This window comes from Scylla paramamosain, chromosome 14 (assembly GCF_035594125.1).
Source record: "Scylla paramamosain isolate STU-SP2022 chromosome 14, ASM3559412v1, whole genome shotgun sequence".
Classification (NCBI taxonomy): Eukaryota; Metazoa; Arthropoda; class Malacostraca; order Decapoda; family Portunidae; genus Scylla; species Scylla paramamosain.
This window is the reverse complement of record NC_087164.1, coordinates 5119142-5145311: the sequence shown is the minus strand read 5'-3', so window position 1 is coordinate 5145311 and position 26170 is coordinate 5119142. Positions and strand designations below refer to the sequence as shown.

At 39.5% G+C, this 26170-nt stretch overlaps 1 protein-coding gene across 1 annotated transcript; it reads left to right on the top strand.

Moving 5' to 3' along the window:
- The first annotated feature begins 430 nt into the window (after nucleotides 1-430).
- On the top strand, nucleotides 431-26170 carry LOC135106783 (uncharacterized). Its single transcript, XM_064016089.1, has 3 exons — nucleotides 431-740; nucleotides 16280-16367; nucleotides 21320-26170. The coding sequence occupies exons 1-3, from the start codon at nucleotides 571-573 to the stop codon at nucleotides 22448-22450; spliced, it is 1389 nt and encodes a 462-aa protein (XP_063872159.1). The 5' UTR covers nucleotides 431-570; the 3' UTR covers nucleotides 22451-26170.

The window sequence follows — 26170 nt, the reverse complement described above, 5'->3', positions numbered from 1 at the left end:
ATAAAAAAAAAAATATATATATATATATATATATATATATATATATATATATATATATATATATATATATATATATATATATATATATATATATATATATATATATATATATATATATATATATATATATATATATATATATACATAGATAGATAGATAGATAGAAAGATAAATAAATAAATAGATAGGTAGATAGATAGATAGATAGATAGATAGAGATGGATAGATAGATGGATAGATAGATAGATAGATAGATAGATGTAGATATAGATAGACAGATATATTGATAGATAAATAGATAGATGAATAAGGAAAAAAACACATACGTACACGACAAGAAAATAGAAACAAAGAGATAATCGTTAACATTAATGTCTTTGTAGTTTAGACGATCATAATACTTAAAAGCGCAAACGAGTCACCTTGGAATACAGTTGCCAGCTTGCTGAGGCCAGCTAGCTGCCTTGTCGATGATCAGATGCAAGGTGATCGTCGTGCTATTAGCAACACAGTGATAACCTTTTACGACCTAAACATCAGAAACACTGTATTCAAGCGACATACTCTATAATGGCAGGCGACATGTCTTTCCTTTGGCTTCGACCAGCCATCGAAATGGAGATTTTCTGCGACTGTGCCAACAGGAAAGGTTACTTTGTTACTGTGTACGGGCTGAGTCTGTGCAGCACATCGCCAGTGGACGACGATATGATGAAAAATGCTCTCACGCATCTCTTCAGGTGAGTAATCTTCCATGCAAATCACTAGTTAATAACTAAGCTGCAGCATAGAGGAATGTAACCAACTTTGTCATGAGCTTTGATAGGCGGGCAGAGTGTGGCACCCAGGCGCCATACGGCCAATGACCCCCGTGCGCAGTTACGAAGCACAAAGGTTGTGACTGCGTATTTCAGTTTTATGACCGCCATCATTGGCATCGGTAGGTTCGATCACATTCTAGACCTAACCTAAATATTTTCGCCATGAAAACTGAGGTGCTTATAGCAAAACAACAGGTACTAGTGCACTGTGTAACAGACCGGAACGACTTACACAAACCCCAGGCAAACTAGATTCCCTATTTTTTTCTGTAGCAAGAAATCCTAATCCCTTCATAATATTACAACAACAACAATAACAACAACAACAGCTAAAACAACAACAACAACAACAACAACAACAACAACAACTACTACTACTACTACTACTACTACTACTACTACTACTACTACCTCGCCCTCCACCACCTGACACAGATATATTGTATTTAGATAGTTTTCTAAGGCCGTATCCTATTAATCACCTCGAGTTTCATCGAGAAGGAACGGAATGTAACGGCGGGTCACACACCTCCAGGACAAAAAAGACATCGTGAACTCTTGAAAATCCTGTGAAATAATGAACTGTGGATAAACGGAAAGCTGAAATCTCGAAAGACCATCCGCGCTGGCGTGTATATACAGATGATGGTATATTTCCTGATATTGCAAATATGTAAGTAAGCAATTTTCTTTTCTTCTTCATTCCGTCAAACGGCACGCGTATACGAAGCAGGCGGCTCAACAGGACTCAGAGAATGACCACACTTTGTAGACAATAAACGATGACAAGTGTGGGATTGAACAGAGGCAGCAGACTCTCTCTCTCTCTCTCTCTCTCTCTCTCTCTCTCTCTCTCTCTCTCTCTCTCTCTCTCTCTCTCTCTCTCTCTCTCTCTCTCTCTCTCTCTATATATATATATATATATATATATATATATATATATATATATATATATATATATATATATATATATATATATATATATATATATATATATATATATATATATATATATATATATATATATACACACACATTATATTGTACTAATAAATATGCTTCTTTTAGTACTTTGTAGAGGTGCCCAAGATACAGATAAACTCGCTGTAAAGCAGCTGCAGATATATTAATAAAATAAACTGTACAAAGTAAATAAGGTAGCTGCCAGGAGCTGTACGCCCGCCAGCAAGGCTAAGCGGACGTGGACTCGCATGTCAGCCAGTGATATATATATATATATATATATATATATATATATATATATATATATATATATATATATATATATATATATATAAGCGCAGTTGTATACTCCAGAAGGATTACTTTGAAGGGGAAATATGGTGGTTTGTGGCTTGGGTTTGAAATTCATCTTTTAGGACACCAGTCCTGGAACTTTAATGACACACCTCGTATATATATATATATATATATATATATATATATATATATATATATATATATATATATATATATATATATATATATATATATATATATATATATATATATATATATATATATATATATATATATATATATATATATATATATATATATATATATATATATATATATATATATATATATATATATATATATATAGACACCTGCCGAAACGATAATTACTCCCAGTGAGGTCTAAAGCACTGTTCAGGGGGTGCTGTGAACTTATCATTAAACCCAGCTAAACGTTTCCCTTTGTGTCTCACAACACAAGGGGGCAGTCACAGCCTGCCCTCTAAAGACAACTCTCTTCCTCCACACAAAACTACAAGCACCTAATAACACACACACCCTTCACTCAAAAATTTTAAAATCATCATGGCGACTCCTACACCAGCCTCGGAGTCCCCATCTGGGGAGGGGACCATAAATGTCCCCAGGTCGGACTGCCTTTCTGTCGACGACCCTAAGTGTCTTGACACCCCCTCAACTTTTTCTTCATTAACTTCTGCAACATTCGCGGTCTAAGATCTAATTTTCAATCTGTAGAACACCACCTCTCCTCTTCTAAACCTCATCTTCTTTTCCTCACTGAAACTCAGGTGTCTGAGGCAACTGACAGTAGCCCCTTTTCTGTTTCCTCCTACTTTCTCTATCCTCATTTTCGATCCAAAGCTGGATACTGCGTTTATGTGCGCAATGACTTAACCTGCTCTCGTGCCCACGCTCTTGAATCTTCCGAGTTTTCCACCATCTGGCTACGACTACAGAGTCACTCTCATACTAAATTTATCTGTGCTGTATACCTCTCTCCTAACTCCTCTGACTATAAGAAATTCTTTGACTACTTAACTTCCAAAGTGGAGCACATTCTGACCCTCTTCCCTTTTGCAGAGATCTCCATTCTTGGAGATTTCAGTGTTCACCACCAGCTTTGGCTTTCCTCTCCCTTCACTGACCATCCTGGTGAACTAGCCTACAACTTTGCTATCCTCCATGACCTAGAACAATTGGTGCAACACCCTACTCGCATTCCTGACCGTCTTGGAGATACGCCCAACATTCTTGACCTTTTCCTGACCTCTAATCCTTCTGCTTATGATGTCACCCTTTCTTCTCCGTTGGGCTCCTCCGATCACAATCTCATATCTTTATCTTGTCCTATCACTCCAATCCCTCCTCAGGATCCCCCTAAGCGAAGGTGCCTCTGGCGTTTTGCCTCTGCCAGTTGGGGGGACCTGAGGAGATATTTTGCTGATTTTCCTTGGAATGACTACTGTTTCCGTGTCAGAGACCCGTCTTTGTGTGCTGAGCGCATAACAGAGGTGATAGTGTCTGGCATGGAGGCGTACATTCCTCACTCTTTTTCTCGTCCTAAACCTTCTAAACCTTGGTTTAACACAGCTTGTTCTCGTGCTATACATGATAGAGAGGTGGCCCACAAAAGGTACTTAAGCCTTCCATCACCAGAATCTCATGCACTTTATATATCTGCCCGGAACCATGCCAAGTCTGTTCTCCTACTAGCCAAAAACCCCTTCATTAACAGAAAATGTCAACACCTTTCAAGATCTAACTCCCCTCATGATTTCTTGAATCTAGCCAAAAATATCTCCAATAACTTTGCTTCTTCTTTCCCTCCTCTACTTCAACCAGATGGCACCACTGCTATCACATCTATTTCTAAAACTGAACTCTTTGCTCAAACCTTTGCTAAAAACCCTACCTTGGACGATTCGGGGCTTGTTCCTCCCTCTCCTCCACCCTCTGACTACTTCATGCCACGTATTAAAATTCTTCGCAATGATGTTTTCCATGCCCTCGCTGGCCTAAACCCTCGGAAGGCTTATGGACCTGATGGGGTCCCTCCTATTGTTCTCCGAAATTGTGCCTCCGTGCTTGCACCTTGCCTAGTCAAACTCTTTCAGCTCTGTCTGTCAACATCTACCTTTCCTTCTTGCTGGAAGTTTGCCTACATTCAACCTGTTCCTAAAAAGGGTGACCGTTCTAATCCCTCAAACCACCGTCCTATTGCTTTAATTTCCTGCCTATCTAAAGTTTTTGAGTCTATCCTCAACAGGAAGATTCTTAAACATCTATCACTTCACAACCTTCTATCTGATCGCCAGTATGGGTTCCGTCAAGGCCGCTCTACTGGTGATCTTCTGGCTTTCCTTACTGAGTCTGGGTCATCCTCTTTTAGAGATTTTGGTGAAACTTTTCCTGTTGCCTTGGACATATCAAAAGCTTTTGATAGAGTCTGGCACAAAGCTTTGATTTCCAAACTACCCTCCTACGGTTTCTATCCTTCTCTCTGTAACTTCATCTCAAGTTTCCTTTCTGACCGTTCTATTGCTGCTGTGATAGATGGTCACTGTTCTTCTCCTAAATCTATTAACAGTGGTGTTCCTCAGGGTTCTGTCCTGTCACCCACTCTCTTCTTATTATTCATTAATGATCTTCTAAACCAAACTTCTTGTCCTATCCACTCCTACGCTGATGATACCACCCTGCACTTTTCCACGTCTTTTCATAGACGTCCAACCCTTCAGGAGGTAAACATAGCACGCAGGGAAGCCACAGAACGCCTGACTTCTGATCTTTCTAAAATTTCTGATTGGGGCAGAGCAAACTTGGTATTGTTCATTGCCTCAAAAACTCAATTCCTCCATCTATCAACTCAACACAACCTTCCAGACAACTATCCCCTCTTCTTCAATGACACTCAACTGTCCCCCTCTTCTACACTGAACATCCTCGGTCTGTCCTTTACTTATAATCTGAACTGGAAACTTCACATCTCATCTCTAGCTAAAACAGCTTCTATGAAGTTAGGTGTTCTGAGACGTCTCCGCCAGTTTTTCTCACCCCCCCAGCTGCTAACTCTGTACAAGGGCCTTATCCGTCCATGTATGGAGTATGCTTCGCATGTCTGGGGGGGTTCCACTCATACTGCTCTTCTAGACAGGATGGAATCAAAAGCTTTTCGTCTCATCAACTACTCTCCTCTAACTGATTGTCTTCAGCCTCTCTCTCACCGCCGCATATCTAGCTGTCTTCTACCGCTATTTTCATGCTAACTGCTCTTCTGATCTTGCTAACTGCATGCCTCCCATCCTTCTGCGGCCTCGCTGCACAAGACTTTCTTCTTTCTCTCACCCCTATTCTGTCCACCTCTCTAACGCAAGAGTTAACCAGTATTCTCAATCATTCATCCCTTTCTCTGGTAAACTCTGGAACTCCCTGCCTGCTTCTGTATTTCCACCTTCCTATGACTTGAATTCCTTCAAGAGGGAGGTTTCAAGACACTTATCCACCAATTTTTTGACCACTGCCTTGACCCTTTTACGGGACTGGCATTTCAGTGGGCATTTTTTTTATTGATTTTTGTTGCCCTTGGCCAGTGTCCTTCTTACATAAAAAAAAAAAAAATAGAGAGAGAGAGAGAGAGAGAGAGAGAGAGAGAGAGAGAGAGAGAGAGAGAGAGAGAGAGAGAGAGAGAGAGAGAGAGAGAGAGAGAGAGAGAGAGAGAGAGAGAGAGAGAGAGAGAGAGAGAGAGAGAGAGAGAGAGAGAGAGAGAGAGAGAGAGAGTCTGCTGCCTCTGTTCAATCCCACACTTGTCATCGTTTATTGTCTACAAAGTGTGGTCATTCTCTGAGTCCTGTTGAGCCGCCTGCTTCGTATACGCGTGCCATTTGACGGAATGAAGAAGAAAAGAAAATTGCTTACTTACATATTTGTAATATCAGGAAATATACCATCATCTGTATATACACGCCAGCGCGGATGGTCTTTCGAGATTTCAGCTTTCCGTTTATCCACAGTTCATTAAAATAAGGTAAATAAGGTAGCTGCCAGGAGCTGTACGTCCGCCAGCAAGGCTTAGCGGACGTGGACTCGCATGTCAGCCAGTGATATATATATATATATATATATATATATATATATATATATATATATATATATATATATATATATATATATATATATATATATATATATATATATATATATATATATATATATATATATATATATATATATATATATATATATATATATATATATATATATATATATATATATATATATATATATATATATATATATATATATATATATATATATATATATATATATATATATATATATATATATATATATATATATATATATATCCTTTTTTTCTTTTAATGAGAGGCGTGTATCAGATAAGCTTGGTATGGTAGTAATTACCTCTGGAGGACCTGGTAGTAGATGGATACCACTGTTCTAGTAAGACTGATTCATCACTGTTCTGATTGAGAATGCACACCGCTTGTACAGGAGAGATCACTGGTTGCTTGACTTACTGGATGTTACTGGAGATGACAGCGGCAGGATAGATGGTGGTGGCTGACTGCTCCTCGTGGGTAGTGTTTTGGATTATGGATGATCGTGCGAGTAAAAGAACACAAAACTGATAAGATTTCTTCTTGAAATGTACACGCGTGATACCGAGACACAGTTTACGATGGACGTGACGATGCTTGATTTTTTCTCTCTGCAGACTGGCTCTGTCTCTGATCTGAACTCTCTGATGGACCGAACTGAATTCATATGCTCTCTCTCTGGAACTTTACTCTGTCTGATCTCTCTCTGAACTGATCTGAACTCTGGACTGATGTCTAACTACGCATATAGGCTCTATTTATGTGAAATGAAGTGGATCATGATTCAGAATCTGAGATGAAGAAATGACCAATCAGGTGCCTGTAAATGGGGCTAAGGGATCAATCACAGAGGACGTTATTCTGGCCAATGACCAGGGAGGAACGACAGGGGCAATGCAGGTGTTTTCCTTAAGGACTGGCAGGAATGTAGAGAAGGTGTGATATTCCCTTGTGTAGCCGCCAGCTAAAGTACCGGCTGGCTTGTAGTTCCTGTACTTTATTTTGTAGCTGGTTTCTTGTTATGTTCTTATCATGACGCGCCCCAGATAAGGGTTACACTACTGTACTTTGCCATAAGTTACGTTACAAGGTTAATATTATACTTATAACATTACTTGGTATGTGGACGGGATGAGAAGGCGAGAAGGCGAGCTACAGAGGGATGTTTGTTTACAGGACACCACGGCTTTTATCTAGACCATCATTTTTCCCCTCAGCCAGGTCAGCGCGAGGCAGGGTAAGGGTTGACACAGTTTAATGGGGGTCAAAGGGGTGAACTTGGGGCATAGTTTAATGCGGGTCAAGGGGGGTGAACTTGGGAAAGAAATAAGGGAGGCTCTGACACAGGGGCAGAATCTTGGTGGCAGCCGTAGAGGCAAGACCTGTGTCATTCACCACTCTCCAGCTGTGCCACTGTTATCTCAGCTGCAGTTCACAAACTCTACGGGGCACCTCTGTCACGTTACATGGAGCCTGCTCTGGGATTAAGGTGATTGTGTGGCATTCATTACGTTGTACAAGGACCTTCGACTGTTCCCACAATTGCGTATGTATTATTTACTTATGTATCAATCATATCTATCTGTGTCAGTAATATACTTAGATGTTTCGGTGTTTGTTTCGGGACGATGATGTTGTATAATGTAGTGTTCGGTATTTGTTTCAGGACGATGATGTTTTATAATGTAGTGTTTACAAATATCCCTGTGAAGTGCACAGCTACATTGCCTTATTGTAGGATTCCAAATTATTTCCTATCAAGTGATGTATTTATGATAACTTACAGGTTTGACCACATCCCAATAAATTGAGAATTGAGTACAACGCAAGTGGTTTAGTCACTCCTTTGCCACATCATAAACACAACGTATCAGTGCATTTACACCTTGAGAGGGTGATAGGGAGGAGAAAAGTTAAAATAGACTAAGGTTGATCACGTGAGGGCAGCACATGTGGTATGAAATATATGAATGATGAATATATATATATATATAAATATATATATATATATATATATATATATATATATATATATATATATATATATATATATATATATATATATATATATATATATATATAATTGTTATGACTAATGTGACTGACACAGTGCCTTCTCCCACGAAAAATGCGTACTCGCATTTGAACATAACAATAATGAGAGCAATAAGATATGAGCAATTAATAGATAATACATGACATCAGAGAGAGAGAGTATGGAAACGATAACTTTAATAATAATACACAGACATGATAACATAATACAGTACATATACAACACATGTAAGTAAAATAAATATACACATATATACAGGATATTGAAACTAAATGATTAAACTTTAGAGTGGAAACGAAGTTTCAGTCTGTAAGAAGGTGTGTGTGGGATTAGGCATGAGGAGCTATGAGGATCATTTGAATAAGAATGAAGTGTTACCTGATGTGCACACTCATCATCAAACCCTTTGCTCACAACACAGTCAATTTGTTCAACTAAGGTTTTGAGATCTAGAATTTTTACTTTGTTGCCATGAAGAGATTTGATTACACGATGTGGCCCAGTGAATAATGGACCTAACTTAGAGTTGCGATCGTAAACCCTGTTGAAAACGATGTCACCAACTTCGATGGAAGAATGTTGCTCTACGATGTTGTTTCCACAACATCTCGGTTTCCGATGCACATGAATGATCTTATGAGTGTACTGAAAATCGCGTAAACGGCATTTTACGTAGTCATCCATGTTGTAGATAAGATGTGGCACACTTTAAAGAAATTCATGTCATATTATGTAACGCAGAACGTCAAGGATACGTTTGTTATGACGCTCTACTCTGCAGTTTGAACTGGGCAAGAAAGGGGCAATGTTATATTTTTGGATATGAAATTCTTTACAAATCTCCTATAAGACAGTGTCACTGAATTCAGCGCCGTTGTCAGATAAGAGGACACGGGCAGAGTCATAAGGACAAATTATGTTGTCAATGATCGCACAACCAACAGAATTTGTAGTTTTGTCTTTGAGACCAACGAGAATGGTGAAACGTGTGAACTATCTACGCAAACTAGAGGATACTGGTAACCATTCTCTGTAAGTGGAAGTTTGACCAAACCAACAGAGACTGAATCCCAAGGAGCTGAAGCGATGGGGTGAAGCACACTGAGAGCAGAGCGCACAATATTGAAAGATATCTCTCCTCGGCCAGAAATATGATCATTTTGCTTGCACGAGGCATCTGTCTCGACCTGGGTGTCCTTCGTGGTGCGAGTCGTGAACATGATGAACGATGATACTAACGACTGAGGTATTACGAGCTGAGATAAAAGCTCACTAGAATTGACAGTAGAGACATCACTTAGCATATATAAGAGACCTTTTTGCATGAAAAACGTATCAGCACTCACTTGCAACTTAGGAAGATTTGTCTCATCGCCAGATCTGAGGTAATATGCAACATTAGAACAGAACGCGTCTGAATGTTGATACTTCTTTATCTCATCCATGGTCGGCATGGCAGTATTCTCTATGATAGCTGGGATAGGGGCAACATTGCGTGAGAGTCCATCGGTTGCCAGCGAGCAGATTGATCTATGAGGTTGTTGCCACTGAAAGTCTCTGTGACAGCATAATGATCAGTGTGAACATGAATTTTATGGCCTAATATGTGTTCACGAAAATGACGTAACGCCCAGATCACAGCGAGACTTTCATGCTTCGTGACGTCATAATTTTGTTCTGTTTTATTAAGAAGTCTGCTAGCATACGCTAATACACGATATTTACCGAGTGAATCCTTTTGTATGAGAACAACCCCGATTCTAAAGCCTGAAGCATCTGTGTATAAGATGAAATCTTTCTTGAAATTAGGAAAAGCAAGGATTGGTGCTAGACACAAGGCAGTTTCAAGAAGATCAAAAGCATTTTGTTCCTTTTCAGACAAGATGAATGCAACATTTTTCTTGAGTAAACGAGTGAAAGGCTGAGCGATAAGACTGAATTTTTTTATGAACTGGCTATAAAATCCAGCAAGACCGATGAACTGCCTGATCTGATCGATGTTAGTAGGAACAGGGAAATTTTTCACAGCATTTACCTTGTCAACTAAAGTGTGGATACCATCTCTGTTGACTTTATGGCCAAGGAATTTGACTTGCTGTTTAAAAAACGATAATTTGCTGAGTTTAATTTTTAAGCCAGCAGCTTGAAAGCATGACAGAACGAGAGACAGTGTGTGAAAAATGCTCTTGTAGATTCTTTAATGCAATGATAACATCATCGAGGATGCAGAAGACACTTGTACCGATGAGGCCTGAGAGAAGAGACTTCATTAATTTTTGAAATGTCAAAGGCGAGTTACATATACCTTGAGCCATGCGTTTGAACTTGAACTGGCCAAGAGCAGATAGTGAAGGCAGTGTACGGCCATGAACTCTCCTCGAGTTCAACTTGAAAGAATCCTGAATGTAAATCTAGGATGGAAAATACCGCATTTAAATCACCCAGAGACTGAAGGTCACCTAACCTCAGCATTGGATAACGATCAGGAATAGTAGATGCGTTAATTTCCTAAAGTCGGCAACGACATGCCAATCGCCTGGTTTCTTAGGAACAAGTAGCAAAGGGGCGTTATGAGAACATGTATGTTCCACAATATCCTGAAGCAACATGCCTTGCACAGATTCATCAAGCACAACTCTATGGCTGTGTGGCATCCTGTAGCTGGGGAAGTAAGATAGCTTGGACCCAGGCGTAAGATGAATAGTGTGTGATAACGTATGTGTAGTCCAGAGGTTCGTCAGGGAGTGAGACAACATTCCTGAAAAAATTTAGGAGAGCGAGTAAATCTCGTTGAGATTCTGGGAAATCAAGAACAGATATGTGATTTTTCGTGATAGGCGGGAGAGAAGACATGTTATGGCTGTCAGAAGCAGATATATTACTGATAGAGGAAGAAAAATAAATCATCCAAGGTTACAACTTTCTCAGAGTAAGGCAAGGCTTCTCCAAGTTGCACACCTGCTCTGAGTTTGACAGGCGCAGATGTGACATTTTTCAGCCCGATTTTGTAGAATCCATTGTCATGAATTGTGGTAAGAACGGATTTTAACTCAGCACCTTTATATGAAGATGGTTGTGCATAGCAGAGTATATTACTGCTTAATAAAGCAGATTTAACTTTAGCGTTTACAATATATAAAGCACATTCAGATAGTGTTACTGGATCTGCTAAGAAAATGTGTTTACAAGAAGTTACACCATGCTCTGACTGGGGAGATGGTTGAGAATGAGGCTGTTAGACGGGCAAACTAGATGCTGTAACATAAGAATCCCGTGTAGATAATGTCTGGTCGCTAGAAGGGAGAATTACGACACCAGCAAGAGAAAAAGTATCATAGGGAAGAACAGTAGGAATATAAGTATCCCTATGAGCGATTCCATTGATAGCCTTAAATAAGCTGATGTCATACTTGCACATGGTGTTAAAGCCTATGACAAGATCAACATTAAAAGATACATTTCACACAATGTTGTCATGTTATTGGGCGAGTTTACCTTGAAAAGGAACACGTTTTCTTAGTGTCCCCCGTGTTCCGTTTACCTGCCTTTCAGACATTATCCTTATTCTTAGTGATAAGTTAATATAAAGCTTATTTACTCATTTCATATTATGAGGTATTAATCTCTTCATAATTCAAGTTCTCCATGTGTTTGTATGTGTAAAGGAGGAAGTGTAATTGAGGTGGAAATGAGGGGAGCTTGAGTGGGCAACAACACATTTCATAGAGGGGAAAACTGACCGTCCTGAGGTCTTGAGGGGGAAAAGAGAGCGCCTTAGGCCTTGAAGAAGAACGGAAGGGAGCCGTCTCTCAGGAATTTTGGTGTGGAATGGTGATGGAGTGAGTATGTGGAGGTATTAGTGATGAGGCGGTATAACCTTGATATTCAGGATCAGATAAGTGAGTCTTTTGTGGTACCAAAAGCTCTTGTCCGCTGAAATTCGGTTGGTGAATTGTAGGGTGACGCTGGTTTGAGGGGTGCATAGGTCAAACCGGCAGCCATTTTGTGAGTGGAGGCTGTGGTGTTGTCCTTGGAAGCTGGTGTTGTCCTCGGAGCCCAGTGTTGTGGTATATTGGTAAATTTGAGGATGGTGTTATGGTGTTGTAGGTGATCTTTGGTGATCATTATGATGTCTTGTGTGGCATGAGGAAAGGAAACACAGGAATGAATTGTTGTTTGGGGACGTGGTGATGGCGTCTGGGTAAATTCCTGCACCTGAGAAAAATATTTCAGTGGCAAATGGAGGTGTAAACGGGTTCTGGCGTTGTGTGTAGTGACGGAAACGTCATTTATTAACGTCTATTACCTCATTTTGCTCATGAATTATCATTAGTCTTAATATAAAATGTTGTAACAGAGAATAATCGTGTTTTCTACCCACCACCTTGATCTGTTATTTGAGGTGATTCCTGGTGTGCTGTGTCAAGGTAAGGGTACAGTGAGAGGGTGTAATTCTGGCGATTTCGAATAGGCCGGGTAGGCACTCGAAGCCTTTAAAAATCCAGACCTTTAAAACTTTCCGGGGTCAGTGTAACATCCACTTTCTTGGAAAGATAACCGGGATCGTAAGCAACCGTAACAATATAGAAATAATCACATATGTCTGGTTACTGGGGTGATAAAGAGAGTGATAAGAGTACTTGCCCAGAAGGTAAGATAATTTTCCCAGATATACCATTTAAGTTAATATCAGGAGGTAAAGCAGTGATGTGATTGTGAGAAGAGGAAGAAAATCTCCTAAATAGATCTATTTTGATAAGGTTAACGGCAGCACCCATATCAAAGAAAGCTTTGTATGTTGCAAAGAGATGCGTAACATCTGTGACAATGCCACTGAATAATCCAGCATATCTAATGTTAAGTGAAGAAAGTGCTGAGATAGGATGATGGGTGAAGCATACCTTGAGTTTTGTTCGATTTTTAGGTACATAAGGTGATGATTTGAGGATTAATGATGATGTCACGATGGATTGACCAGAGAAGGGCGCAAAGAGTTTCCCAACGATGTTTGTTGAGCAACCTGAGACTGTACATAATAATGCCTGCAGTCTTGCAAGAAATTACCTAACCTTTTGTGGAAGGAACAGAATGCATCAGGGTTGAATGAGTGTCTTCCTGAGCTATGAAAAACAATCTTACACTGCACAAGAACATAACCAGGCAGCTTGTAACAGGTGCAGGTGACCTTTCTTGATCTCGATTTCGATCGACTGTGCTAGGCGAAGCGGATGTACGTCTAGTGTAACAACCACGAGAAGGCGAAGAAGAACGAGAAGGTGAGATGAAAGTCAGGTGAAGAGGAATCAAGTGCCTGAACAGGCTCAGAGCTGGGGAAAGAATGCTTATCAGATATGACTTTGTAGACATCATATATGTAATCTGCTTTGTTGAATTCGATGTCACTTGCAACCAGGAAATTGGGAGCATCAAGAAAGGTGATGAACAAGAGATAAGCTATGAGTCTTTTTTAATCATCCTTTGACAGTGAGTCACTAGTAAACCAATTAGGATCTTGGAGTTGAGCAATCAATTCCGAGCTCAGAGAGGAAGCAATGTTTTCTGCCTTGTAAGGATTGGTGTGTGACTGGATGTGCTGTGTGATAGATTTTGAGAGTTTGAGGAGGGAATGGATGGCTCCAAGCTTTGAATAACCCTGGAAATTATTTCTGAGGTGAGTGGTGAAGTCACCAAATTTAGTAAGAGAAGCGAATATATCTGATTTCACCAACAGGCTACCGAGACTCGAGGGGTCGTGGCAGATATGTGATTTCAAAATGGATATTCTCTTCTTACTGGATGTGGCTAAACATCTGGTATATTCCTCCTCAATCCTCTGAATAAACTGATGAACAGATTTTGTGCCAGCTCAAGAAAAACTTGGAAGTTGATAAGATTCATGAACAAAGGTGATGTGAGGTGTCGTGGTGTTTTCAATAGACATTGTGGCAGGTAATGAAGTAGATAGTACAGACTGTAACTGTGTTTTCATAAGCAACATGAATCGCGGATAATGATGAATAACAAATACAGAAATATAAAACACAGAGAATAACACACAATATGATAACACCGAATAGCACACAATATAACACAGAATAGGAGACAATATAAGAACACAGACAACAATAAATAATAGTGAAAGACAGAAGGGAATAATATATACACTGATAGGGAGACAGACAGACAGGCAGGAGATGGATAGGTAGACAAAGACAGACAGACAGACAGATAGACAGATAGATAGATAGATAGATAGATAGATAGATAGATAGACAGATAGACTCCACTTAATATCAGAAGAAGGAAGAGTGGAAAGACAAGAATCTTCAGAATCAGTTTAAATACTTAATTTTGGCGGCGATGAAGATGATGGCGGATGACTGAAGAACACAGCTGGGAGCAGACATGTAGAGATGACCTTGGGCGCGCCCGGCAATGGGAGTGCGGGGGGAGGGGGAGCAGACAGACATGACAACCCGGTGTGTACCACGGCCCAGGAAGATTACCGATGAGGCATGACCGCGAGTACTGGGAGTGGGAATGGCTCGGAGAAGGAGCCAAGGGACACCTACACCTCAAGAAGCAGGAACGGCGACCAGTGAAGAGGAGCGGCATGATGAGCAGGAACAGTCGTAATGACAGGAGTGGTGATTAGGCAGGAGCGGCGCAGAGCACGTGGGGTGTGCTGACCCATGGTTGAAGCGTGGTGAGGAACAGGCAAGGTTAGACCACGACTTGACGCGTCAAGAGCAATACACCCACGATGTCGTCGAAGTCATGAATAATAACCCCTCGCAATTTGCCTGCAATGGTGGCGTGATACTCGTGTCTCACCGTGTACTGGATTTTTGAGAGAGTCGAGAGTTTGTGTGTTCTTCGATCACACATCACCATTGCCACCACTATATCAGATGAATTTGTTGTCAACACTGTTCCCGTTAGATTCTTGCCATTCCGTTGCCACTACTGTCTTGGTTAAATTGTTTGCCACCACTGTATCAATGAGTTTTTGGTCACCACTGTATTGATGAGATTCTTGGTATGGTGGTCATTACTCTGGAAGACCTGGTAGTAGCTGGATATTTTTGGTAGCACGGAGGTCGTGGGTAGTGGTTTGGATTATGATAGATTGTGCAAGTACAAGAACACATATGATGGACAGGATGTACATGCATGATACCGAAACAGTTTATGATATGTGACGATAATGATATGCTCTCTCTCTGGACTGACTTTCTCTGTCTGACTGATATGATCTCTGGACTAATATGAACTCGACTTGAACTGTGTCCGATCCCTTTCTGAACTAACTCTTTCTGTCTGTACAGGCTCTATTTATGTGAGAAGAAACAGATACAGGATCTGAGATGAAGAAATGACCAATGAGCTGTCTCTAAATGGGGTGAAGAGACCAACAGTAGAGGTCGTTATTCTGCCCAATGACCAAGGAGGATGACAGAAAGGCAATGCATGTATTTTCCCTAATGGCAGACAGGAATGTAGGGAAGGTGTGGTATTCCATTGAGAGCGCGACAGGGAGGAGAAAGGGTTAAAATAGACTGAGGCTGGCCACGTGGCCACGTGGTATGAAATATATGAATGATGAATATATGTATATATATATATATATATATATATATATATATATATATATATATATATATATATATATATATATATATATATATATATATATATATATATATATATATATATATATATATATATATATATATATATATATATATATATATATATATATATATATATATATATATATATATATATATATATATATATATATATATATATATATATATATATATATATATATATATATATATATATGTATATATAAAATAACTGTTATGACTGATGTGACTGATACACGTGCTGGTTACTCAAACTCTTCTGTTCTGCGGCCATGGAAAATAAGAAATTATAAACAGCCACATTCAATTAAAATCCTTTCCAGTTCCACTGGAGATCTTTATATTTTTTTCTCTTCTGTTTTTTTTTTACAGGAAGGTTCCCTCGCTGCGGACGTGTTTCCGAAAACGAGAAAATACTCTGTGGGCTTGTGAAATGATACACGAGCAGCTTGACTTTCAGGTATTTATATTTCAACAACTTACTCTATCATGTATATCTTGAGAACAGGCTAAGTTAAACCAAGGTTTGGAAGATTTAAGGAGAAAAAGTGAGGAATCACAATCATCTCTGTTATGCGTTCAGCACACATAGCCGATGGAGGAACACGACAAAGACAAAATTGGTGGAGCAGGGAGGAGGGTGAGGTGCAAACACAGTGGCTGACAGCGGTGAACCAATTTATTGTGAGCAGATAACCCGTGACGAAACTTTCATCAGCTGACGTGGCAAGGTAACAAATAAACACCTCAAATTTTAATACCCGGAGTACCGGAGTAACATTCACATACAAGTATAACAATTTAATCTTGAAAGACACTAGATCCCAAATTGATGGCAAAACATTTACATGTAAACTAAACATTCCAGAAATCCCGTTCTTCCTATTTATCGCCGTGAGCATAAATCCCGTTTTCATCCATTCCCATTCACGAGGGATACTCTTACATACTAAATCTGGCGCCAACACCATTGAATACCAGAATAATACCACCTCGGTTGCCCTATTTAGCAGAAGTCAAACGCCAGAGGCGTCTCCGCTTTCTGGAATCCTGAGGAGAAATTAGAGCAATAAGAAAAGATGCTGCTATGAGGTTGTAATAGGAGGAACACAACGGAGATGACAAAGTAACAAAATAAGCAGGGAAATTAGAAGTTAGAAAAAGTCAAGAATGTTGGGAGTATCTCCTAAGCGCTAAGAGTTATCAACATGGTGTTGCACTAATTGTTCTAGAGCGTGAAGGATAGCAAAGTTAAAGTTAACTTCACTAGTCGTGCGCTCTCTCTCTGAACTGATATGTCTAAGGGAACAGCAAAAGTTTCACCAAAATCTCTAAAAGAGGATGACCAAAACTCAGTAAGGAAAGCCAGAAGATCACCAGTAGAGCGATTTTGACGGAACCCATACTAGCAATCAGACAGAAGGTTGTGAAGTGATAGATGTTCAAGAATCTTCCTGCTGAAGATAGATTAAAAAACTTTAGATATGCAGGAAATTAAAACAATAGGACGGTAGTTTGAGGGATAAGAACGGTCACCCTTTTTTTGGAACAGGCGGAATGTAGGCTAACTTCCAGTAAGAAGGAAAGGTTGTTGACAGACAGTTGAAAGAGTCTGAATAGGCAAGGTGCAAGCAAGGAGGCACAATTTCGTAGAACAATAGGAGGGATCCCATCAGATCCATAAGCCTTCTGAGGGTTTAGGCCTGCGAAGGCATGAAAACAACATTGCAAAGAATTTTAATAGGTAGCATGAAATAGTCAGAAGGTGGGGAAGGGGGAGGAACAAGCCCTGAATTGTCCAAGGTAGAGTTTTTAGCAAAGGAAGCTGAACGAAGTGTTCAGCTTTAGAGATAGATGTGATAGCAGTGGTGCCATCTGGTTAAAATAAAGGAGTGAAAGAAGAAGAAGCAAGTTTTTTGGAGATGTTTTTAGCTAGATGCCAGAAGTCATGAGTGGGAGTTAAATCTTGAAAGATTTTGACACATTCCATCAGTGAAGGAGTTTTTGGATAGTAGGAGAACAGACTAGGGATGGTTCCGGGCAGAAATATAAAACACATAAAATTCTGGTGATGGAAGTCTCAAGTACCTTTTGTGGGCCAACTCTCTGTCATGTACAGCACAAAAACAGGCTGTGTTAAACGAAGGTTTGGAAGGTTTAGGTTGAGAAAAAGAGTGAGGAATGTACACCTCCATGCCAGACACTATCACCTCTGTTATGTATTCAGCACACAGAGACGGGTCTCTGAGACAGAAGCATTACTCAATCCAAGGAAAATCAGCAAAATACCTCCTCAGGTCCCTCCAACTAACAGAGGCAAAACGCCAAAGACACCACCGCTTAAGGGGATCCTGAGGAGGGATTGGAGCGATAGCACAAGATACAGATATGAGATTGTGATCAGAGGAGCCCAAAGGAGAGGAGAGGGTAACGGCAAAAGCAGAGGGATTAACGGTTAGTAAAAGGTCAAGAATGTTGGGTGAATCTCCAAGACGGACAGAAATACAAGTAGGGTGTTGCACCAATTGCTCTAGGTCGTGGAGGATAGCAAAGTTGAAGGATAATTCACCTGTATGGTCAGTGAAGGGAGAGGAAAGCCAAAGCTGGTGGTGAACATTGAGGTCTCTAAGAATGGAGATCTACGCAAAAGGGAAAAGAGTCAAAATGTGCTCTAATGTGGAAGTAGTCAAAGAATTTCTTATAGTCAGAGGAGTTAGGAGAGAGAAATACAGCACAAATAAATTTAGTTTGAGAGTGACTGTGCAATCGTAGCCAAATGGTGGAAAATTCGGAAGATTCATAAGTGTGGGCACAACTGCAAGTTAAGTCGTTGCATACATAAATGCAACATCCAGCTTGGGATTGAAAATGAAGATAGAGGAAGTAGGAGGGAACAGAAAAGGGGCTACTGTCAGTTACCTTAGACACCTGTGTTTCAGTGAGGAAAAGAAGATGAGGTTTAGCGGAGGAGAGGTGGTGTTATACAAATTGAAAATTAGAACTAAGACCGCGAATGTTGCAGAAGTTAATGAAGAAAAGTTGAGGGTGTCAAGATACTTAGGGTCGATACCAGAAGAGCAGTCCGACCTAGGGACATTTGTGGTTCCTTCCCCAGATGGGGACTCCGAGGCTGGTGAATGAGTCGCCATGATAGTTTTGAATTTTGAGTGAAGGATGTGTGTGTAATTAGGTGCTTGCAGTTTTGTGTGAAAGAAGAGAGTTGTCTTTAGAGGGCAAGTTGTGACTGCCCCCTTGTGTTCTGAGACACAAAGGGAAACGTTCAGTGAGGTCACAGCTGGGTTTAATGATAAGTTCACAGCAACCCCTGATCCCGTGGTTTAGACTTCACCGGGACTAATTATCGTTTCGGCAGGCGCCTAATGCCTTCTGCCTATATATATATATATATATATATATATATATATATATATATATATATATATATATATATATATATATATATATATATATATATATATATATATATATATATATATATATATATATATATATATATATATATATATATATATATATAAACAAATAAAGATAGATGCCCAAGAATTTTCCTTTATATTTGTGTATATTATAAGACTCTTAAGTATCTACCTGTTTTTTATGCAAGAGGGCCAATAGTCAAGGGCAACAAAGATATTGGGAAAAAAGAGCTACATTGGTGCCGGTTCCCAAAAAGGAGAAATCAAATTAGGGAAGATAAGTGTCTTCAAACCTTCCTCTTGAAAGAGTTCAAATCATAGAAAGGAGAAAATACAGAAGCAGGCAAGCAGTTCCAGAGAAATGGATGAATGATTGAGAATAGTGGTTAACTCTTACATTAGAGAGGAGGACAGAACAGGAGTGAAAGAAGAAAGTGTAGTGCAGCGAGGCCGCGGGAGGACCAGAGATAAGTAGTTAGCAAGATCAGAAGAGCGGTTGGCATAAAAATAGCAGTAGAAGATAGCAAGAGATGCAACACTGCGGCGATAACAGAGGCTGAAGACAGTCAGTAAGAGAAGAGGTGTTGCTAAGACGAAATGCTTTTGATTCCACCCTGTCTAAAAATGTTGTATGAGAGGAACCTCTCATACATGTTAGGCGTACTCCATACATGGATCAGTAAGCCCCCTGTACAGAGTTAGCAGCTGGGGGGATGAAAAAAAAAGAGAAAAAAAAATAGATCTAAGTCCATGAATGTTGCAGAAGTTAGTGAAGAAAAGTTATGGGGGTTGTCAAGACACTTTAGGGTTAATATCAAAAGAGCAGTCTGACCTGGGAACATTCATGGTCCCCTCCCCAGACAGGTACTTTGAGGCTGTTGTAGCAGTCGCCATAAAATTTTGAATTTTAAGTGATAGTTGTATGTGGGTTAGGTGCATGTAAATTTGTGTGAAGGAAGAGAGTTGTCTTTAGAGGGCAGGATGTGATTGTCCCTTTATGTTGTGAGACACAAAGGAAAACATTCAGTGAGTTCACAGCTGGGCCATTGGAAAGTTTACAGCATTCCCTGATCCAGCATAAACCAGTCCTGTGCATCATACCTCACTGAGAGAAATTATCGTTTCGGCAGATGTCTACTGCCTCTATTGATTACAATCCTGTTTCTGATCATAAGTATGGATTCCGTAAAGATTAATCCACTGGCTACCTTCCATTGTTCATTGTTGAAGCTTGATCATGCTCTATGTGGGATTCCAATGATATTTTTGCTGTTGCCGTAAACACATGAAACACGTTAATAGTCCTTAATTCCCAAGTTTCCCTTATTCTGTCTCTATATATCTCCATCACCTTCGGCTCGTTTCGTCTCTGTTCGTTCCATTGTGGTAGTGATGGACGGCCACTGTTCTAAACACATCAAAAGTGGTGTCCAATAAGGCACAATTTCTTGTCCTGTCCACTCTTACACAAATCACTCCATCCTGCATCTCTAAACGTCTTTGACAGACGTCCAACGCAACAAGACAATAAACACTTCATCCAAATAAGCCAGAGGCGTCTAACTTCTGACCTGTCTAGAATTTCTGAGATCGGCAGAGGAAGCTTTATGCTGTTCAATGCCTCAGAAAGACGATTCCATCATTTATCTATTCAACATATATATGGGAGGCTTTCCTCATTAAACCTTACTAAAAAGTTTGAATTCAGAAGTTTTTGCCTCATTAACTCCGCCCCATTACCACTGTCTTCAGTCTCTCACACTGCCGAATTGATGCATCTCTTGCTATCTTTTAACGTCACTTTATGGTTACTGCTCTTCTGAAGTTGTCAAATGGATGCATTCCCCTTTCCCTCACTGCAAAAGACTATCCTGAAAGCATCAGCCTTCAAGGGGAATCCTGTATATTTTTATATGAAGAGCATCGTAATTCTTATGTAACAAAGTAAATGTCAGTTTCATTCTCTTTTCCTCAGGTGACAGAAACGAAGGACCTGGTGACAGCCACAGAGGAGCTGTTCAATTACAAGTTCCCCACTACTGAAGGGCCCCTATGGTGTGCCCGTCTGCTGCCCTCTACTTCCCCCTTCCCTTCTTCCCAACCAGATTTGATTCCTTCCAGTGACTTTCCCCACACCCGCACTCTACTGCTTGCCAATCACCACGGTATTGCTGATGGTACCACTAACATCTTCATCGCACAGTCACTCCTGCAAATCCTGGACGACATGATTACTGGAAAACCTGTTGATGATAAAGTCCAAATGGGAAACGTGGCTAGTGGAGAGGAAACTAAGGTCATACTGACAGCTATGGTAAAGCGACTGAGGGAAGACAAGGATCGTCTTCAAAGCATAATTGAAGATATCAATAAATCTCGTAAGGCAGAGAAACTTATTCCACAAACCTTTCCAATGCCCATGGATTCCAACTATAGGGTTGAGATGGTCCTTCAAGATCTTGACAAGGAAACAACACAGAAATTCTTCAAGCGGTGCAAGCAAGAAGGAGTTACAGTAAACAGCGCAATGACTGCGGTAATAAATGTAAGTCTAGTTGACTTTGTGCGAGAAGGAGGACTCGAGCAAGACACATACACCATCCACGAATTGCACGGGATTAATATGAGACGCTATTGGTCTGGAAATACAAATGGAACCCTAGGATGTCACATGCTTTTGCCACGTGTCTTGTTTTCCACACCAGCAAAGTGGCGGGAAGGTTTTTGGGAGTACACCAGAACCATTCACGACACTATTGTTCGTGGGCTTGAGGAAAAAGATGCATTTCTGTCTCTGCTGGAGATGGTGGAAGGAGCCTCACCAGAGACAATCTTTGAAAAGCGACCATACTCAGAGTGTGACTACGCTATTGGCAATATAGGAAATGTGGACAACCGCATCACAACAAAGATGCAAAATGTCCAACTCTGTCACCTGGTGAGGTCTGTTTCTTGCTGGAACGACCCAATGTATTCCTTCTTTCACACACTGAATGGCTGTTTTGCTTACAGTCTTGTGTACTGCAATGACGTGCTCACAAGGGAAATGGCAAGTAGATTCTTGGATATAACCTTTGACAACATAAGAGCTGTAACTCAACAGTAAAGCAACGTCACTCACAGGAGATCAGTCTCCAACTACAGTTTCAATGTAATTTAATGATACATTAGTAATGTAATCTTTCCTTAATACGCTGTCCTCATGAACTGTTCGAAATTCGTTGTGAAGTGTATGAATGCTTCATACATTTTGCAAAATGTAATGAAGCTTATGCACTAGAAAATGAAAAATTAATATTATTACTGAAGCTAATTTTACATTACTAAATATGACTAATAACAACCATCCCTACTTTGCCTTACTGCTGTTCCCTTTGAGCAGCTGTGACTGACATAGACGAGGCTTGCTGAGCACGCCTTCGGGATACACGCTGGTTGCAGCCCACGGGGAAATCCTGTGTGACGGGATGCTCCTGTTATGATGATTCACGCTATATAAAAATTATACTGTGACTTTGAGAAAGGTCATAAAGCTTGGGGTTGAGGAAAGAGATACATGCATGTGACTTTGTGACTTACAAATTACAATGTTGATGTGGACTCCAACAGCTCAGCCTACAAGAACGCTTTATACAATTCGTCTCGTCCAGGTCAGCTTCACTGAGTACAGAGGCTGTGGGGACAAGTCGTGATTGCCCGTGACCAGTCCACTTGGCCATAGTAAAACGTGCAATTGGTAATTGCTTTGATCGTTTACTAAATTACCTAGATAACTAACTTCAATATATCTTCTGAAATTCATGAATAACAACCCACGAAGAACAGGCTAATAAACGTTTTGAGTCATACAAACGAAACAGGATAACATTCTAGAAATATGAAATCTATAAAAACGAAAATATATAATAATATAATGTGTAATATATAATATTATTATAATGTGTAATATATAATATAATATATAATGTGTAATTATTTCAGTCTTTGATACATTTTGATAAAGTTTTTATGAGGACTTCATAAGCCTATGTTAAAGTACGATGAAGTATTTTCTGATTCAAATTAAATCACATACTCCTCCATAATGTGATATCTAACATGCCACTAAATGTTGATAGTTATTATTGTTATTTTTATTTTTTATTTATTTTTTTTCCTTTATTTTTCTATTTTGATGGCTACCAAAAGCTGTCCCTTAGAGTTCTTGTGAGCACCAATTCACGTCAGCTTTGACTCGTTTCCGCCAGTTTTCCTCAGCATCGCCCCCCCCTCCCTCCTGACTCTGTACAGGCCTCAAGGGCCTTATGCGGCCATGTATTGTCAATTAATATTGCCATGTGCCATGAAAATGATTATTAACCCCGTGACTATATAGATGATTTGTTGCCCATTGAAAGTGGTGATATCTGAAAGTTTAAGAGGCTCGTGTAACCTAACACTGCACCCTCACTCAACACTTAAAAGACAGGTACAACTTTCAGGAAATTTCAGACCTATTCTGCGATATGTACAATGATGCTGAAAGACGTTCTGTAATATATAAGATATTGGAATTGTATAAAACCTAGACTAAGGATTTAGTTTGATCACTGTTGTAACAACAATAAGTACTGTAAGTTGTTTAATCACATTTGTTGAGTGTCGGTTCATGTTGCTTGAGAAATATTATAAATGTTTTAATTTCTTGTGTTCTGCTATGCAATTATTGTTTATTTATGTTGGACCTATTCTCTTATGTAAGTTACGTATATTCAATTGTAGTTGTTGTGGTCAACAAAATAATCTAATATAAATCTATGGCGTACACTTTACATATTGGGGTGCTCCACTCACACCGCTCTTCTAGACAGGGTGGAATCAAAAGAATAAAATAAATAAATAAATAAATAAAAATCTAAGGAGCAGGTACACAAAACGAAAGTTGTTGTTGGCATGCTATGCAGGTAACAGACATTAAATCAGTCTTGTAGAAAAACTGCTGATAAGACCAAAGGTCAAACAGATGATATGGCGTAATACTGTTAAGGTAACCTAATACCAATGACGCTACTTCGCTTCTAATAAGTGTTCAATGTGCATGTCTCACATTTGTTTAGTAAAAATGAGACCACCGGTATTTTAAAGACACGCTTAGACAATGCTGTGCACCTGCATCCTGTGAGTCTATCACATTTACAATATCTTGGGCGAAAGCAATATGTCACAAGAGTACAAGCTACAATCTATTGTTATGAATTAAACTCTAAAGACAATAACCTTTCCAAGCTTCAAGCCCTCACCACATCCTGCATCTTGCTGTTTCATTCAGCAACCCTCTGAAAACTTTGCTTTTAACCCAAAGGATTCATTCACCCATGTATTCTATATTCCGGCGCACCCGTAACATAGAGGAACTGCACCAAACTGTAGTCCTGAATGTTGTTGTATCTGTAATTGATAAATAAGCCTTCGCAGTGGATACGTCTCAATTCACGTAAAAAGATTATCACTGTTTATTTTATACTAGGAAGCTTGACATTATAATCAGCACGGTGAGTACGGTAAGTTTTACTGAGAAATCTACTATGAATTTTACTAGCATTGTTACTGAGGTACAATTTTTAGTGACCTATTTAGTTTGCAACTCTCTGATTTTTTATTCAATTATATTCTGATATATTACTTTACCGTCCTTATTCTTTTGTGTGTGACATGACTATGATTAAATTTATCTTTTCGTGTCTTTTGATGTGATTCATTATTTAGAAAGCTAAAAAAATTTCGATGCAGTAACACACTGACGCAATGTGTTGTAGCTCTAGTATTGTTCGTACGTATTAGAAAATTAATTAAAGAACACAATGTCGCAAACTAAATTTTCATCCAATGAGGCCAACTCCCTTCCCAGACGATACTATAAAATTAGTAAGTACACCAATTTCTTAAAACGGGAACAGAACTTTTTTTTCAATCGGTCAACGGCCCTGCTTTTTCTTTTCTTTTATGTATGACGGGCATTGACAAGAACAACAAAAGAGCGAAAAAAAAAAAGCCCACTGAGGTGCCAGTCCTAAAAAGAAAGGTCAAAAGATGCATCTAAAATTAGAGGACAAGTATCTTGAAACCTCCCTCTTGAAAGAGTTCAAGTCACAGGAGGGAAGAAGCAGACAGGAGGCTCCAGTGTTTACCAGAAAGAGAGATAAATGATCGATAATACTGGTTAATTCTTTCATTAGAGAGGTGGACAGAATAGGGATGAAAGAAAGTGGAAAGTCTTGTGCAGCGACACCGCGGGAGAAGGGGAGACATGCAGTTAGTAAGATTTGAAGAGCAGCTAACGTGAGAGCAGAGGTAGAGAATAGAAGATGCATCATTGCGGCTATGAGAGAGGCTGACAGTCAGTTAAAAGAGGGGAGTTTACACCTTGATTCCACCTTGTCTAGAAGAGCAATGTGAGTGGAATCCCGCCATACATGTAAAGTATACTCCAAACATGGGCGGTCCCTGTACAGAGTTAACTGCTAAGGGGATGGGAAAAATTGGTGGAGACGACTCACGCTTAACCTCATGAAAGTTGTTTTAATTAGCGATGGGATGTGAGTTTCCAGTTTGGATTATTAGTGAAGGGCAGACATAGGATGTTCAATGTAGAAGAAGGGGACAGTTGAGTGTCATTGAAGAAGAAGGAATAGTAATCAGAAGTGTTGTGTCGAATCTTGGAACTACCCACATTCCATAAATAGTTTCCTTATCATATGCAAACATGTTGATAATATTAATTGTTCTGCATTACAGCAATGACTAAAACATGAAATATATACAAATATAAAAATAAAATCATACATGA